General features: G+C 37.0%; 1 protein-coding gene and 1 pseudogene across 2 annotated transcripts in view; one reads left to right on the top strand and one right to left on the bottom strand.

Annotated features, from left to right (window-relative positions):
- Positions 1-811: 811 nt before the first annotated feature.
- The window catches only part of STX17 (syntaxin 17), a 43,234-nt gene continuing 26,337 nt past the window's right edge, over positions 812-17,708 (bottom strand). For both annotated transcript variants that reach the window (XM_014543231.1, XM_005870653.2), the window contains exons 4-8: positions 16,378-16,603; positions 9,707-9,822; positions 9,574-9,624; positions 1,935-2,021; positions 812-1,214 (exon numbers count right to left, since the gene is read on the bottom strand). In XM_014543231.1, the coding sequence (XP_014398717.1) occupies positions 975-1,214; positions 1,935-2,021; positions 9,574-9,624; positions 9,707-9,822; positions 16,378-16,603 (720 nt within the window). In that variant the 3' untranslated portion in view covers positions 812-974. The remainder of the gene's footprint in view (positions 1,215-1,934; positions 2,022-9,573; positions 9,625-9,706; positions 9,823-16,377; positions 16,604-17,708) is intronic.
- On the top strand, positions 10,590-16,223 carry LOC102239216 (annotated as a pseudogene).

Raw genomic sequence — 17,708 nt, 5'->3', positions numbered from 1 at the left:
AGATGTTTAAAAGAGAAGTTGGGCCTTTCTTTCACTATTAGTTTCCTTCATCAGAAAATATAGTGGGCCTATAGGAAACTGCGATAGTTTCATCCAATGACTCTACCATGTACTTCACCTGTGCCCTTGCCAGATCTGGATTTCCTATTTGAAAGAAAGACTCCTGAACTACCATTCTTTTCTTTGCTAACAGGCCTAAATAATCTCCTACATTTAGAAGATAAAAAGCATATTTAATATATGCTTAGTCTTAGGATCTCCAAATCAGGGTTAGGAAAGGAACTATTCTTTCATAACCCAACATGTCCACACATCACATGTCCTTATCAAAGTTATGGGTTCAGTTTTCACACTTCCAGGAAGAAAATCTGCTCCCTGGCAGTCTTCAAACTACCTGACAAACATTATACACCCTCAGCCCAGGCCCCTCAATTCCATTAATATACCAGCAAACAAAAATATATATTCACTTATCACAGTCCAATCCCACTTGAGCATCTACAGCCACTGTCCTATATAATAAAAGGCTAATATGCAAATCGACCGAATGGTGGAAGGACTGGTCGCTATGACACGCACTGACCACCAGGGGACACATGCTCAACGCAGGAGCTGCCCCCTAGTGGTCAGTGCGCTCCCACAGGGGGAGCGCTGCTCAACCAGAAGCCCTGAACCAGGCTCACAGCTGGCGAGCACAGTGGTGGTGGCGGGAGCCTCTTCCACTCCTGTGGCAGCACTAAGGATGTCCGACTGATGGCGGGGAGCGGGCCTAAGCCATCAGTTGGACATCTCCCAAGGGCTCCCAGACTGGGAGAGGGCACAGGCTGGACTGAGGGACCCCTCTCCAAGTGCACGAATTTCGTGCACCGGGCCTCTAGTCTTGATATAATCATGTTCCAAAAGCTGAGTGTCCGACAGCAACAAAGGTCCATTAGTATAAACACGTTGGAGCCAATAATACTGAAGTTTGGTTTTTAACTGCATTTTTTGTCAGTTTGGCTGGGAAGATCTGGACAGCTGGAAATGAGCTTCTCCGTCATTTTCTGTTTCCTTCTTTGTATCAATTTTCCACCTGTGAAGCCCAACACCCCACCACCAAGTGCAGCTGCAATTCCTGCCACTTTGAAGCCTGCAAGGAGGCCAATCGGACCCCCCACCGCTCCTCCGAGGAGTGCACCTGCCACAGGCAGAATTGCCAGCTTGTATTTTGCAGCCTGTAAAAAAAAAAATTCAATTTAGAAATTGAGTTGAGAATATCTGCCTGTGGTGATGTGCATTTTCCTCTCATTACTCCTGCCAATGCCTCTTTAACTCTTGGTACATAATTAACCTTAGAGATTGTACTGGAGGGAGGGGGCAGAAAGAGTATTCCACAGGTACTACAATTGCTCCAGACCTCAGAATTTAGAGAAACGGGCTACAAAGAGCTGACTGCTACAAATTGAATTTACTTGCAAAACAATCAAACCACTAACTACCTCACTGGCTTATTTAAACAGGTTCAGCAGCCACAGATACCCCAAAGTTTTCATTTTGCACACATATTATTCCATGCCCTGGGGTTAAACGCAAAATTCTATGGAAAGAGATGGCCCACTCCACACATGCTGTCACATCCTTAGATTTTTGTCCCTACTGGATTCTGGCAAGCCTCTCTATGCCCCTGAACCTCTAAATATTTCCTTCTAACACCAAATACCTTAGAGTGGGGCTGCAGTTTATTCTCTCTTTGAAAAAAACTTCTCTCCCAACAGAATGAAAGAGTAGAATATTACTACAGCCATTGATTTCTTGCACTACCTATGTGTCATTTCTTCCTTATTTCCTTAATTGCTGGTTCCCTCAAGATTAAAGAGAGCAGATCAATTGGGTTAATACTACAAATTCCTGGGAGCCAGAGTAACATTGATTTGTCAGCAGGAGCAGAATCTTACCTTCCCCAAGTTTCTGGTTCCCTCTTCAACATTCACAGCAGCACTGTTGACATGGTCCTCAATGCTGTCAATCTTCTCCTGCTGAGACTAGATGCAAAGGAATTATGAGTGAGCATTCCTGCTGGGGAGCAGCAGAGAGCCAATACACACTATTTTAATTCCTGTAATCAGGGCCCTGTGTACTGCAGCCTTGCAGTCTTAATAGTGGTTCATTAATAGCATCTGATAAACTATGTCCAAAGTACAAATTCACTTCTTTTTTTGTTTTAAAGAGGGTGACTTACTTATTAGGTAATAAAAGGCTGGCACCTATATAGGAAAAAGCATCTCACGCTAAAATTCATTCAAGCATACAAACATTCTCCAAATGAATCTATTTTCCAGGAGAAAAGAAATTCAAGTAAGCATTTACATGTCATGTGGGTTTGACAGGAAAAAAACAAAAACAAAAACAAAAAAACCTCCCTAGCTTATCTCTTTGAAGATTCAGTTTAAAACAGGCAAATTTGACTTAGGAGTAAAACTCCCTTGACCCAATAAATACAAATTATTACATTTTAGAAATAAGAATACAGTGTGGTTTGATCTGCCATGAAATCTTTCTACTTCTGATCTGATAAGCAGTAAGGAGCAGAGAATGAATTTACTGTCCTGTGTTTTACACCTGTACAATTTAATACATTTTAAAATCATGACAAGCTAAAATGTTTCTGATCAAATATATTAATAAATCATTCTACATAAAACGACAACACCTGCACTGACACAACAGAAATTGTGACTCACAGAATCTCTGGGTAGAAGGAATGCTTAGGTCATTGAGTGGGATTTTTCCCTCAGATGTGTAAAGCCAAACTACAACATTTCTGACAAGTGGTTACCGAACCTCTGCTCAGACAATAAAACTTCTTTAATGTTAGCTCCCCTCCCCCCCACAACCCATAGAAGCATAAATGCCAGTTCTGACACCCTACCCTTGTTTCTCTTTAGGACAACCCCACACTTTCCATTCTTGCTTGAAAGTCTATGCTAGAAGATAAATCACAGATGCAAAGCTCTATCATCAACCTCCATATCTTGATGAGTTGAAAATAGTCAACATGTCCCCTTTTTCTCAGACCCAAAAGAATTCCATCAAGATGGCAGAACCTGCCTGAGCCAACCACTGTGGCTCAATGGTTGAACATCAACCCATGAACCAATAGGTCATGCTTCATTCCCAGTCAGGGCACATGCCTAGGTTGGGGGCTCAATCCCCAGTAGGGGGCATGCAGGAGGCAGCCAATCAATGATTCTCATAATTGATGTTTCTCTCTCTCCGTTTCTCTTCCTCTCTCTGAAGTGAATTTAAAAAAATATATTTTTAAAAAAGTTGGCAGAACCTAGCAGAATTACTATCATTTCTAAAGCTCAAGTGTTATCTCAAGACCTCAGGGAAATATCTTTTAATGCTCCTTCCTACAAGTTTGGATATTGAAGCTCTATGACTTTTTTTTAATAAAGTAAAATTCTAAAATAATTTTATTAAAAAAATTTTTTTTCATAAAAATACTTTGGGATAATTGGAGAAAGGATCACAAGACAAAACAAAGCCTGAGATTACTGATTATTTGAACTGTAACGCTCACCATCATTGCAATCACCAGTACTAAATGAGGCCTCTCTTACCCTGGGGAGTAGCCCACACCTCTAAGTACTTATTCACTGACATAAGGAAGCTTGCTTAAATACGGGCATGGAAATGAGGCAGAGAACAGACCACCCGCTATCCTGGGATCAGTAGTCATCCCTCAGTTGTGTAGATCTGCCTTCTTCTTCCCCTATTTTGCTTGGTTTGAATCCCAAACTTTGCCCATATCTTCAAACTCTGCTTCTTGAGTAAGAAGGACTCAAAATAACAGAAAATTAGATTTAGGCAACTGGTGTCAAAGTGTTAGTAACTGTCCACAGCATGACCAGCCAGACTGCATTCAGAGCAAAATCTGGTCACCACCTTTCCACTGTGTCCTTGGGTCTGTATGCTGGGCAAAATAACACATACACAATCTTATCTCAGTACAGAAACCCAAGCTCTTAACTACAGTGGCTCAGGAGCCTCTTCACCTATATCTACTAACCTCCTACATCTACTAATCTGCCTGTAGTGCCCACATTTGACAACCTTCAAACTCTCTTCCTGACATTATATACTTTGGTGGCTCGTGTATGTTCTCAGCATCCCTTTAACAATAAATTAAATCACTTATGAGAATCACTGTAGTGTTTCTAGAGTAATACATGGACTTTTTCCTTTTTAAATAAAAATTATTTCAATACTAATGAAGAATTGTTTTTCTCTCTTTTTAAAAATATTTTTTAGTGATTTTTAGAAAGAGAGGAAGGGAGAGGGAGAGAGAGAAACATCTATGTGGGAGGAAACATCCACTGGCTGCCTCCTGCACACCCCCTACCAGGGATTAAACCTGCAACCCGGCATGTGCCCTGATCAGGAATTGAACCAGCAACCTTTCAGTGCATGTACAATGTCCAACCAACTGAGCCACACAGGCCAGAGTGAATTGTTTTTCTTTTGAATGTTGATGTTGATGTTATAGGCACACATCCTCAACCTGTGGGTCGCGACCCCTTTGGGGGTCGAACGACCCTTTTACAGGGGTCGCCTAAGACCATCCTGCATATCAGATATTTACATTACGATTCATAACAGTAGCAAAATTACAGTTATGAAGTAGCAACAAAAATAATTTTATGGTTGGGGGTCACAACATGAGGAACTGTATTTAAAGGGCCAGAAGGTTGAGAACCACTGCTCTATATCAAGTAATATTAATACATTCAACAAATCTATTCCCAAATCCATTTACATCAATAAAAATGCTCTCTCTTGAACAGTCTTGCTAATAGTTGTGCAGTTTTATGATTGTGCTTGAAAAGCTATGGTTTAAGAAGTTAATGCCGAAACTCCAGAATTTTTTCTTTATTACTAACTCCAAATTTCAGCCAGCTTTCAAGCCAGCTCTACTCTTAGATCTTGACCAATCCAGATAACATAGATCTATGCTGGTTCTGAACTATATGTAGTCTAAATATATGTGGTCTCTATCCTGAATCATATGCAATCACATATACAGAAAAGCCCAAAAACAAACATACAAATGCTATGATATACAAGGAGAATACAGGATTATATTCACCTACAGTAGATAATATAAATGAAGTAGGTAAGTAGGATGTTGACATCAGGGGATTTAGCAACAGGAAAAGGGCTGTAGGAGCTATAGTGCTAAAATATCTAAAGATAATATTGGTAGCAAAAGTAGAATTCTAACCAAGGAGCGTAAGGGAATCAACTAAGGGAGGAACAAAAGCAGGAATGCAGTGAGGTAATAGAAGGGAAGGGGGGTGAGAAGTAACAGGCATTACTCCTTCCATCAATTTACATTTACTCCTCCCATCAATTTACAAAGCTCATTATTGTCAAATAATATCCTGACAGTCACATAGGTAATAAATGGAGGCATCTGATCTAATCCACTACAACCCAGCTTTTATGCATCCAGAATAAAACTGGATTTAAAAATCCATAGTGAATAAGGAAAAATGTAGAGACAAAACTGGACCTATAACTAGGGTGACCTGCTATTAAGCAACTGGGGCAGCATTTTTTAAATTCCCCTTGACTAGAAATAGGGTTGGTTCCACAATTACAGGAAAGAGAACACTTGAACAATAAAGGCTGAAGAAAAATAAAGATGGGGCCAAGTACATATTAATTTATTACCATCTATTAGACCATATCTGGATGTCTCAATGGTTTTGTAAGTTCTTTTTTTATTATGGTAAAAATTAAAATAAAATTGATAATTTAACCATTATTAAAATATATATGTTTTTATTGATTTCAGAGAGGAAGGAGAAGGAGAGAGAGATAAAAATATCAATGATGAGAGAGAAACATTGGCTGCCTCCTGCACGCCCCCCCACTGGGGACTGAGCCTGAAACCCAGGCATGTGCCCTGACTGGGAATCGAACCATGACTCTTGTTTCATAGGTCAACACTCAACCACTGAGACACACCAGCTAGCCACAATTTAACCATTTTTAAGTATACAATTCAGTGGAATTAACTACATTCACAATGTTGTGTAACTGTCATGACTATCCCATAGGTTCTTTTTTTATACTATTCTCTATTCTTAGCTCAGTACTATGTACACAGAAAGTGCTCCATAAATAAATGGTTAACTTGCCTAGATACTATCATGTCCATGTGATGATAATGAGAGGATGTGGTCACTCTGATTATGTTCCCAAGTCATTTGTTGCCTAAATGGAGCTTCTGTGAGTCCTTGACCATGTGGTCATGAGAACTCAGTCACCCTGGGAATAGTAATCAGGGTTTCTCCTTTGAGCTATTGCTTAATAACAATCTGTCCTTACACAGATTATTATAAATAGGACATTTGTATAGAGCTATGGCTATAGTCTAACTCTCCTTGCACGAACCTTCCTTAGATTAGGGATTAGGAACTGCTTAATAACCTAATAGTACTAGTATATATAATAGTTAAATGGCCCAAAACCCTTCATTTTCCTTTCTTGTGTCGATCTCATTAGAAGGGAAATGTGTTTGTCTTGCATGAGAACTTTTAAACATGTTTAGTTTGTTTTTAAAATAAACTTTAAGTATAATCTACGTACATTAGACCTCACACATTTCATGTGTACATACCAATGACTTTTGACAAATGTATATATCTGTATAACCAGACATATACAGATCTTACAAGATACATTAGATCAGAGATTATGCATTACAATTAAATAAATCTTGATTCTAAAAACAACAAATATTTTGGGATTCTTGTATCATTCTCTTTTATATACAAATATGTTAATAGTTTGTACAGATACCTAATCCAGAAACTTCATTTTGCTTCTTCTGACTTAGAGGCATCAAAAAAAGGAAAATGCTTTAAAGAATTTGCTATATTTGCCGTAGCTGGTTTCTTAGTGGTTATATCATCTGCCCGCAAACTGAAGGGTTGCGGGTTCAATTATGGTCAAAGGCATATATCTCGGTTGCGGGCTCGATCCTCAGCCCCTGTTGGGGTGCCTGCCGAAGGCAACCAATCGATACATCTCTCTCACATTGGTGTTTCTCTCTGTCTCTATCCCTCCCATCCATTCTCTCTAAAAATCAATGGAAAAAATATCCTTGGGTGAAGATTAACGCCCCCCCTCAAATGTTTTTAAACAATATTCAATTTAAGCATTATATTTCAAGAACAAAATCCACACACTAGAGAACAAGCAGAGTAAGGGTCTAGTACTGATAAGCCTAGAAATCATATTCTAGGAATACATTAGCGAATCAAGGGTTTTTAAGAGAAGACAATATGGTGAGGTAGGATAGAGTGAGGAAAGAGAAGGTGGTCTCAAAGGTTGAAAAACTTTTATATGGAAAAGATATAAAACTTGTTCAGCATATGGCTCCATGGAGCAAAAGTACCAGAGGGAAGTTATTAAAGGGCAGAGTTTACTTTACATGAGGAAGAACTTCTAAGAGCCTCCAAATGGGATGGTTGAAGTATGATGTGTCCCTGCACTGTAATTGCTCAAAAAGAGGCGAAAGACCATCTATTTGAGAAGTTGGGGCAAGAGTAGATTAGTTGACCTTTTCAATTCCGAGATTAGTTGATTTAGGAGCTCTTATAATTTAAAGCCAGGTGTCAAGGAAATCATAACTCAAAAGTGTACAGCCCCCAAATCATAGTTTGATCAAGAACAAAGAACTAAACCTAGACAGAAGCATAAGCAGAAATAGGGTCGCTCCTGCAGGTATATCCATACATACACACACATAACTAACTCATACATCCAACCTTCCCACACACAATTCCTGGGAAGAAAAAATAATTTAGAAAAATAGTAACAAAATCTATTCTATTTTTTCCAGTGAGTTTACTTTATGTTCTCTAATCTATGTTAACAGTTTCACTGGCTACCTGATTATGCAGAATAAAGCCTTAGTGTTTCTTATCTTTGACTTTTCCATCTTCCTCCAATTTCTACCCCAGAAATACCTCTCAGTCATCCCTTATCCATGGGAAATATGTTGCAAGACCCACAGTAGATGCCTGAAACCACAGATATTACTGAACCCTATATATACTGTGTTTTTTCCTATACACAAACACACTTTACAGCAGTGGTTCCCAAACTTATTTGGCCTACCGCCCCCTTTCCAGAAAAAATATTACTCAGCCCCTGGAAATTAATTTTTTTAAAATGTTAATAGCAGTTACTCATCGCCCCCAAATGCACCTGTGGCCATCACCGTCCCCCTGGATCGCTGCAGCGACCACCGGGGGGCGGTAGCGCCCACTTTGGGAATCACTGCTTTACAGCTTTGCTTTGGTATATACAAATTGCCAGCATCACTACTCTTGCACTTTGGGGTCATTATTAAGTAAAACAGGGTTACTGGAACACAGGCATTGTAATACCACGACAGTCTAGCTGATAAGCCAAGATGGCTGTTAAGTGAGTAAGGGTGGGGAGGATATACAACATGGATACTATGGACAAAGGGATGATTCATGTCTTGAGCTAAGACAGAGTAGGACAGTGCCAGATTTCATCATGCTACCCAGAACGATGTACAATTTAAAACTTATTATTTCTGGAATTTTCCATTTAACATTTTCAGACCACAGTAGACCACAGTAACTAAAACCATGGAAAGCAAAATTGTAGAAAGCAAAACTGCAGATAAGGGGGGGACTACTGTACTTGCTTTGCCATTGCTCTTTGTGAAACTCTTGCAATCGATTCCTAACCAGTTATCCTGCCTATAATCTTCCCCTCTCTAAGGCCATTCCTCACACTGTGATCTTACTGAAGCACAGACGGGATGGATCACATCACTCTACCTGTTCAAAAATCTATATTGGCTCCTACATAGTAAAGTTCAAATTATTTGGTATGGCCTTCAATGCTATCGGAATCTCACCCTAACCCTCCTTGCTTTGCTTGCCCATGGTACCTTATGCTTAGATTATACTGCAATACTTGACACTCCTAAAATGTACTGTACTCCATGTCTTTGTTCAGCTATTTTCAAATGTACCTCTCACTCCATCTGTGGACACTTTACTCAATTTTCAAGGCTCAAGCAAAGGCTACCTATCTTGTGAAGCTACCCTTAATGCTTCCACCTCACAACCCCTTCCTCCTTCAAATGCTGCTTCTTGGAGCTTATATTACTTCTTGTCATACCTTATTTTTGCATTTAACAATCATGCTTAAAATTTCAAGTTTGGAGATCCAAGCATATCTCTACCCACTGTAAATCCTTAAAGGCAGAGGACAGGCTTCATTTATTTCTATAGCCAACCTTATCAGACCCCCAATGCCAAGGATCTAATACAGTACCTTTTATGGCTCCATAAAAGTGCTTCATAAATGTTTATTGAACCTATCTGGAATTTGACAACAATTGGACTTCTATCCATGACCAAATAGCAGTCTTAAAAATTATAACATATTAAAATTCTAGTCAAAAGTCTAATGACTGATAAAAGCCTTTTAGCTATTAATCTAACATCTCTGAGGCAAAAACAGTCATATACTTACATTCACTAGGAGAGAGAATTCTGTGACCAGTTGGCTAAGTTCAATTAGGTCCTTAAAAGGAGAAAAAGAGAGAGGAGGTTATTTACTTTTATGCCTCACAGTTACCAAAAGGAAAAAAAAAAAATTAACATACCGCTTCTAAGGTTTCCCATGATTCTGCAGCATTTTGATCTCGAGGAATTTCAGGCAATGCATATATCTGAGTCATACTCTGAGGATCAGCTTCAGCTTCAGTAGTGTGAAATGCTCCTGGATGAACATAGCCTCATGTTTAGAGTTTATTTGCTTTGCTAAAAAGGCAACAGCATAAATCAACTCCATAAAACAATTGTCATGTAAAATGCTTACTAATTAAATTCAGACTGAAAGTAAACTGATTATTCTATAAAAACAGATTTATCTATAGGCAGATTGTTCCCAGGTTAACAAATATTTTTTAATTTATTCTACAAAGTCATCTTAAAAAAAAAAAATGGCTACAACTACTATCTACCACTCTGAATAACTAGGGCTAGATGTGAAAGCACCACCAAAGGAAAGCTATTCAATTTGGCCAATGTTCCATGAAGAGATACCCAGGTTTAACACTTTCATTGCTAAATTATTAACCTTTTTCTTTGGCTATTTTAGTAATAAACATCAGATCCTTAAGTTGTTAAAAGTAGAGAAGTGATGTGTTTTTAGCAATGAAAATCAGTCATTTTTGGTAACAAATTTATCATAAAAACTAACACCTATTACTACATGTATATTTTTGTACATATTGACACCCTACTTCTCTTCAGAGTCATTTTTCTGATCCATACCTCCATTGCTTCTAATTCTTTTCTGAGTTTTAAGTCATCAACACACTATGGTTTTCCTCATTAACCACTGTTATGATGATGAATTTACATTCCAAACTCCACCTCAAGTCTTTATTTCACTGTATTGGTTTTACCAATCATTCATTCAATAAATATATATTTATACAAAACCTACTATATACCAATCTGTGACAAGATGCTGGGTACACAATGGTAAACCATAAAATAGTTCCAAGAAGTCAATATAGTATGGTGGTTAAGAGTATGGGCCTCATCAGAAAGACCTGGGTAAGAATCCTGGTTTGGCTATTCACTAGCTCTTTGACTTGGGAAGGTATTTCATCTTTTTGACTTATTTTCCTCATTTATAAAAAAAGATGAAACTTTGCATTGTGCCTGGCTTACATATCAAGTATAAGTGGTTAGTATTTACTACTACTGCCATTGCTGCTGCTGCTACTATTATTAATGGAGCTTATCATATGTGTGATACAGACATGTTAACAGGCAAACTCAGTATAGTCTGTTAAGAACTGTGATATGGGTAAGTATGGAATGCTATATGAGCACAGAGTTAGTTAACTAGTTCTGTGGAGAAAAGAGTGGTCCAAGAAGGTTCAGGAGCCAAAGCCTGCAGATGAAAAGAAATTATATAATTGAACTGGGGCAAGAGTGAAGGCAGAAGCAGAGAGTATTCAGGTCAAGGAGAATAATATGTGCATACGTTTGGGGACTGAAAGGAGTTCAGTATAGCTGAAGCATACTCTATGACAAGAGAAAAGCAAAGGTTGAGGTTGAAAATTGAGGGTGACATTACTCGTGGCATTGTAAACTATGTTCAAGAGTTTTGTCTTTCTCATAAGATCAATATAAAACTATTAAAAGGAATAGGAGACTATTGGTAAGCTGCAAGGTGCCATATCAAATTTCAGATTTAGAAAGGAACCATAGCTGAGGTGTAAATAATAGATTAAGGATGGAGTTGAAAGGTAAAAAGAATTAGAGGGTGAAACACAAGTTGGAAGGCTTTTCAATATGTCTGATGCAAAAATGATGATGATCTGATCTGGGATTGTGGCAGTGGAAATGTAAAGAAGAGATCTGAAGGTCTGCTTTCTTTTTGTCCCCCATACTTCAAGCTTAAAACAATACCTACCACTTTAATATTTTCTGAGCACTCATGTATTGTGTTGGTTACTAGGGATGAAAAAGTAATACAAAGTAGTTGCTCTCAAGGAAAGTATATTCTAGAAAAGTTAGACATACAAAGAAACAATCCTAAAACAGTAAGAGAGTTCATGAATATCTAAGTAAATAGATATAGATACACATAGTGCTTTGTGGGTGTTGCAGGCTGGGGTGGCATCTGATCCAGCTAGTGTGGTGTACAGTGTATGGGACAGCTTCCTAAAAAAAATGATCTTACTAGGCAAAGAAGATAATATAAATGTAGGTAGAGAGACCAGCATGAAAAAGGCCTCAAAGAAGAAAGAATATAGTTTAACATAAAATCAGCAGTTTGGTCTTGCCAAAGCATAAAGTAAAAGCCATAAAGTTACAAGCATAAGACATTATAGATGGTTTTAAGGGACCTTGTAATCCAGTTAAAGACTTTGGACTTTATCTGGTAGACAGTGGAGAGCTACTGAAGGGTTGTAAGCAGGGAGATGACAGTGACATATGACACCTGATCTAATCCTGAAAGTATATTATTATAACACTAAGTCCAACTTCTCTCTCAATTTCTTTTTCCATTCTAGCCTATAACAATGGTATTTTATACAACTGCATTACTAGTTTACTTTCATAAATCAGGAATGTTTTACCTCTCCAGAAAAAAACACACACCTGTTTAAATTGTTTAGGAAGGGCAGAAACATCGATGTGATAGAGATACATGAATTGGTTGCCTCCCACACGTGCCCTGGGATTGAGCCTGCAACCAAGGTACATGCCCTAGCCAGGAATGGAGCCCAGGACCCTTCAGTCTTAGCTGACGCTCTATCCACTGAACCAAACTGGCTAGGGCTGATGATATTCTTTTATTTTTTATAAGAATATCTATCATTAGTTTCAGCTGCTCACTCCATTTGCTCTGGGACAAGACCTGGGACACGTCTGCCTATTCCGCCACCATCTTCCATCTGCTGTGTTGGTGTTTACTTTTGTTATTTTAGATAGATAGATAGATAGATAGATAGATAGATAGATAGATAGATAGACATAGATATATATATCTATATATATTTTGATTGATTTCAGAGGGAAAGGGAGAGGGAGAGTGATATAAAAACATCAATGATGAGAGATAATCATTGATCAGTGGCCTCCTTCATGCCCCCTACTAGGGATCGAGCCCACAACCCAGGCATATGCCCTTGACCGGAATTGAACCTGGGACCCTTCAGTCCATAGGCCGATGCTCTATCCCCTGACCCAAACCAGCTTGGGCTGATGGTATTCTTTTAATTTTGAATCTTAACTTACCTGAATATATTTCCTTATCTTAAAGGAAGAGCAAAAAAAATGAGATACAGAGTAAATTTTATATTACAACATTATGGCATGCTGTAATATTTTAAAAGCTCTCTATAATCTTTACAAATGCTTAAGAGTTATTTATCTCATGTCCTAATATCACATAAAGACACTTTCATTTTAACTTCAATAAAAATAAATGAAATACGCTAAGACCTTTCTTCCTCTTAATATGCCTATTATAAGAAGAACTCCAACTTCTTTTGTAGCATGATGAATAATGATAACTTCATTATTAACAAACAAAATGTAAAGCATAGCCGAAACCGGTTTGGCTCAGTGGATAGAGCATCGGCCTGCGAATGAAATACTCTAAGACCTTTCTTCCTCTTAATATGCCTATTATAAGAAGAACTACAACTTCTTTTATAGCATGATGAATGATGATAACTTCATTATTAACAAACAAAATGTAAAGCATAACTTCATAAACACAACACCCACTCTAAATATTTTGTAAGGCAATATCTTTGTACTATAGAGAGGATTCAAATAAATTATGCCAGGGTATATAACAAAATGAGGATAAATTATCATATATAAATTATTGATCTAAAAAATGAAGGGATGGGAAATGTTTGACATTTTAGGCAAACATTAAAGATTTCCCTCAGCAAAAAATAAAAAATGTTTAAGTCATTTACATCTCACTTGAAACCAAACTGCGTATGCATCTTAGTTCAAATGAAGTCTTAGAACAAAGAAATCTGTTCTCTTCCATGGAAAATCCTGTTGTAAACTTACAAGGCAGAACATCATTAATCAATTCAAGGCATGACTAGTAATTAAGAAAGGAAACCCTTTAATTTCTACAACTTCCATAATTTATTTATTCCAGCTTGTATTAAAAATCTGTACTTCAGTGGTCATCCACTGACTTTGAACTTTTACAAATAGCTATAGACAGGAGGAAGCAAAACACTGAAACAGATTATAGCCGCAGGAAAGAAGGCTAAAGAACTATTATTCTGTGTACATAAGTCAAAATTGCTATTGTTTTATGATATATTAATCTCAGCTAGTTCTATCTACATGCAAACAACTGCAAGTGTAAAGGGCACAGAATATATCACCACTGTTTTTAAAACTCATTCTAAAATTGTATTATTGGCTATAAACTCAAATATACCTTAAGATAGATTTAGTTGAAGTGAGAAATAAGCTTAATATATAGACATAAGACTTTCCTCTTCTCTGTTTAAACATCCATTCATTCACTCATTTTATTCATACTCATTCTGTCCTTCTCCCCACAATGCGCCCCACCTTCTCCATACTTCATGAAAGTCAGTGATTCTACTAAGAATTACAATATATATAAAAAAATTTCCACTAGCTCTTGGGTCTCAGACACAAAAGCGAGGTGACGAAAGGAATGTCATTGTTCAGCAAGCGCACAAGACGCGCACACGCTGTGCCGCCACTGTGCCTAAAAGAACTACCACCTACAGAAGTCCACCTGGGGCAAGTGTAGCTACCCCGCCAAGCAGAACAGGAAGTATAACTGGAGTGCCAAAGCTAAATGATGAAACACTACCAGAACTGGTCACGTGAGGCACCTAAAAATTGTATACGATAGATTCAACATGGATTCCGTGAAGGAACAACACCTAAACCCAAGAGGGCAGCTACTGCAGCATCCAGTTCATCTTAAGGATTTCAAAGATTGGTCGCGAAATAGATGTTCTGGTTTAAAAAAATTTTTCCCCACTAAACTTTACTATACTAGAAAAAGTGTCATTATGAATCTAAATTAATTCAAAAGCATTTCCTGATTTTTTTCACTTTCTGACAGTTTAAGATTAGTGAAATTAATTTACTGATCATCTACATAAACCTAACTATCCAAATAAAATGACTTCTAAGTCATGGCTTAACCTAGCTGCAAAGTAGGATTTTTAAGAAAATTAAAACCAATTGAAAACACATCTTCTGAATAATATAAAAAAACCCATTTACATGTTTTACAAAACGGTTCAGTACATGTATATACCTGTGATAAAATCTAATATTTCATTAAATTCAATATGCTGGTCTGAAGTTCCCATAAGTTTTAAGATTGGATTATTTTTTGTGAATATTTGTTTAAAATGTAATAAGATCTGTTCCTATTGCGCTGGTGAAGCTGTGTGCTGGATGGGGAGTAAGAAAGACAAGATGGAGAGAAGCAATGATTCATTCTGTATGACTTGGAACACCTTTCTAAATACAATTCAAATCTGTTGGTGGGAAGCAATGTGCTAAAAATGAAACTAGACACACAAGTGAGACAGAGGGAGATTCTCAGATCAAGCAAGATTGGCAGAGAAGATTTACTTTAGGAACTCTCAGAAGCTGGACAAAAGAAACAGAAAAATCATCCCAGGTTTTCCCCAAACTTAATAAGCTTCTTTCATTCTCCAGAGAACATAAAACGCCCTATTCTACTTGTTATTTCTATCTGTAAATGAAAAACTATTTTTGTATTCTGATCTCACTCATGGAAATGTGGCAACATTACTCCAAATATCTCTGCTGATGTTTCCAACCAATTTATTTAGAATCAGATTGAGTTTTTAAAGAAAAAAGTATTTTAAGGCCCTTAACTTTATGCAAATCAAACTTTTTTTTCCTGTATAGGCTGTCACTACTATATTGAGTATCTAAAGCAAAAATAAGAAAAAGCCAGAGAACACTGGATAAAAACATGCAGAATGACAGAAAAAATTCTATAGCTAAAAGAAGACCAGACATGGAGTGGAACAAATCCAATCCCACTACTAAAGTTTTATGTAAATCTGTGCTTTCTTTTCATATTCTTGTCCTCCCATCCTCTCAATTTTTTAAATATTTCTGGATTTGAGGCAACTTAGAAGAAACTCTCATATTTGATGAAAACTCAGGCACTTGGTGAGACAGTTGATTTGAACTGCTTAATGTTGGCAATGGTGCAATATGACCCAGACCATTCAGAATTTGAAATTCTAACACTGTTTTAGGTATAACTTAGGTATTTGATTTTATAAAGGGAATGATTGTCTTAATCAAATCCAAATTGGTTGCAGAGATTTAATTTTGTAGTTTCTCCAAGTGTTCAAGTGATTAGAGATCTTAGGCCAATATGGTGTTCCATGAATTGAGAAGTTTGAGGATCAAGAGAGTTGGAAAATAAACTTTATCTGTTATTTCTTTTCCCTCATCCTCTGGCTCTGCCCCAATCTTTTTCATTTCCTCTGTATACATGCTTCTCAAATGTTGCCAACTTTTTAAAATACTAGTCAGCTTGGAGAAAGTTTGCTGTCAATACAACAAAATAGCATACATATCAAATCGCATACTAGTGTATATCAACATATGTGTAACTCCATCTATTGAAAAAAATCCGCATTATTAACCAGTACACCTGGTATTATCTGCAATATCTGTACAAAGAGGTGAATTAACTACATCACTATGATCAAGAATAAGACTAGTACATTACCACCAACAGTCATAGATCTGGTCAAAGAAGGCTGTAATAAAGTTTCTTCATCATGAAATTGTTTCTCAAGTTCTTCTACAGATTCCTGACGGAGCTGGAGAAATTCCGCTGCCCCTGCTGCTGCTGCTTCTTTAACAGGATCTATCATTCTCCTCAGAAGTACTAGGTCATCTTTCCGGACTTTCAAACAAAGCTTCTCCATTTCTCGGATATTGGAGCGGAGTTGCTATAAAAGAAAAAATATCATTAAAGCCACCATATATCTTAGTATAAAATATCTTTATTTTCAGAGATAATTTGTGATAATGATTATGAATGAAAATGATTACAATAGAAAGTATGCATAACACTTTGCTATGTTTCATGTCTCTGGCCAAAACCAACCTCTTTAGAAACTCACATCCTTATACTTTGAATTTATTTAGTGTTTTTCCTTTATTAAATATGATTATTACAAAGGGAACAAATGCTCTTCATAATATATCGAACACTGCAGAAACATATCAAGAAAAATTTAGTGATTTCCCCACTTCACCAATTCCACTACCCCTCTTAATCCACATTTCTTTTCATTCATCCGAACACTGATACACATAACCTTTTTTTGTTTTTACAAAAAATGGATTATATTATGCACATCCCAAGTTAACCATATCATCACAGATATCCTTCCTAGTCCATGGTTATACCATATTCCATAGTATGGATGGAATATAATTTATTCAAAGACTCCTCCAGTGGTCAACAGTCATTCATGTTGTTTCCAGTTTTATTTATTATTAATTATGAAACAAATATTCTTGAATATAAAGCCTAATACACTATAACTATATATTAGTATTATAGTAAATACTATTATACTATATTTTGTAGAAATGATTCCCAAAAGTGAAAGTACTCAGTCAAGGAATAATGTGCATTTTTATTTCAATAGCTATTATCATCAGCTTTTTTCCTGAACAGTTGTAACAATTCATACTACTACTAAAATATGAGTACCCATTTCCCCACATACTGCCAGTACTACATGCTATCTCATTGTTTTTTACTTTACATTTCTCTCTGAGTGAAGTTGCTGGATTTTTTCCAAATGATTCTCCCTTCTTTTAAAAAAACATCCATTGGCATAATCATAAATTTTCCTCTAATGTGCTAATGAATCATGAGCAAGAGTCATGAATAGAGCTATCTTTATATTTCTGAAATAAGCCCTGCCTGGTGTGTGCATGTTTATGTAATCTTTTTTATTAAAATTTAAATTCTTTATTGTTGAAAGTATTACATGTCTCCCTTTTTCTCCCATTGACTTCTCCCCGGCTGCTGCCCACCCC

This window comes from Myotis brandtii, unplaced genomic scaffold, assembly GCF_000412655.1.
Source record: "Myotis brandtii unplaced genomic scaffold, ASM41265v1 scaffold320, whole genome shotgun sequence".
In the NCBI taxonomy this organism is placed as follows: Eukaryota; Metazoa; Chordata; class Mammalia; order Chiroptera; family Vespertilionidae; genus Myotis; species Myotis brandtii.
Note: the sequence above shows the minus strand (reverse complement) of the source record. Positions and strands in the feature narration are given on the sequence as shown.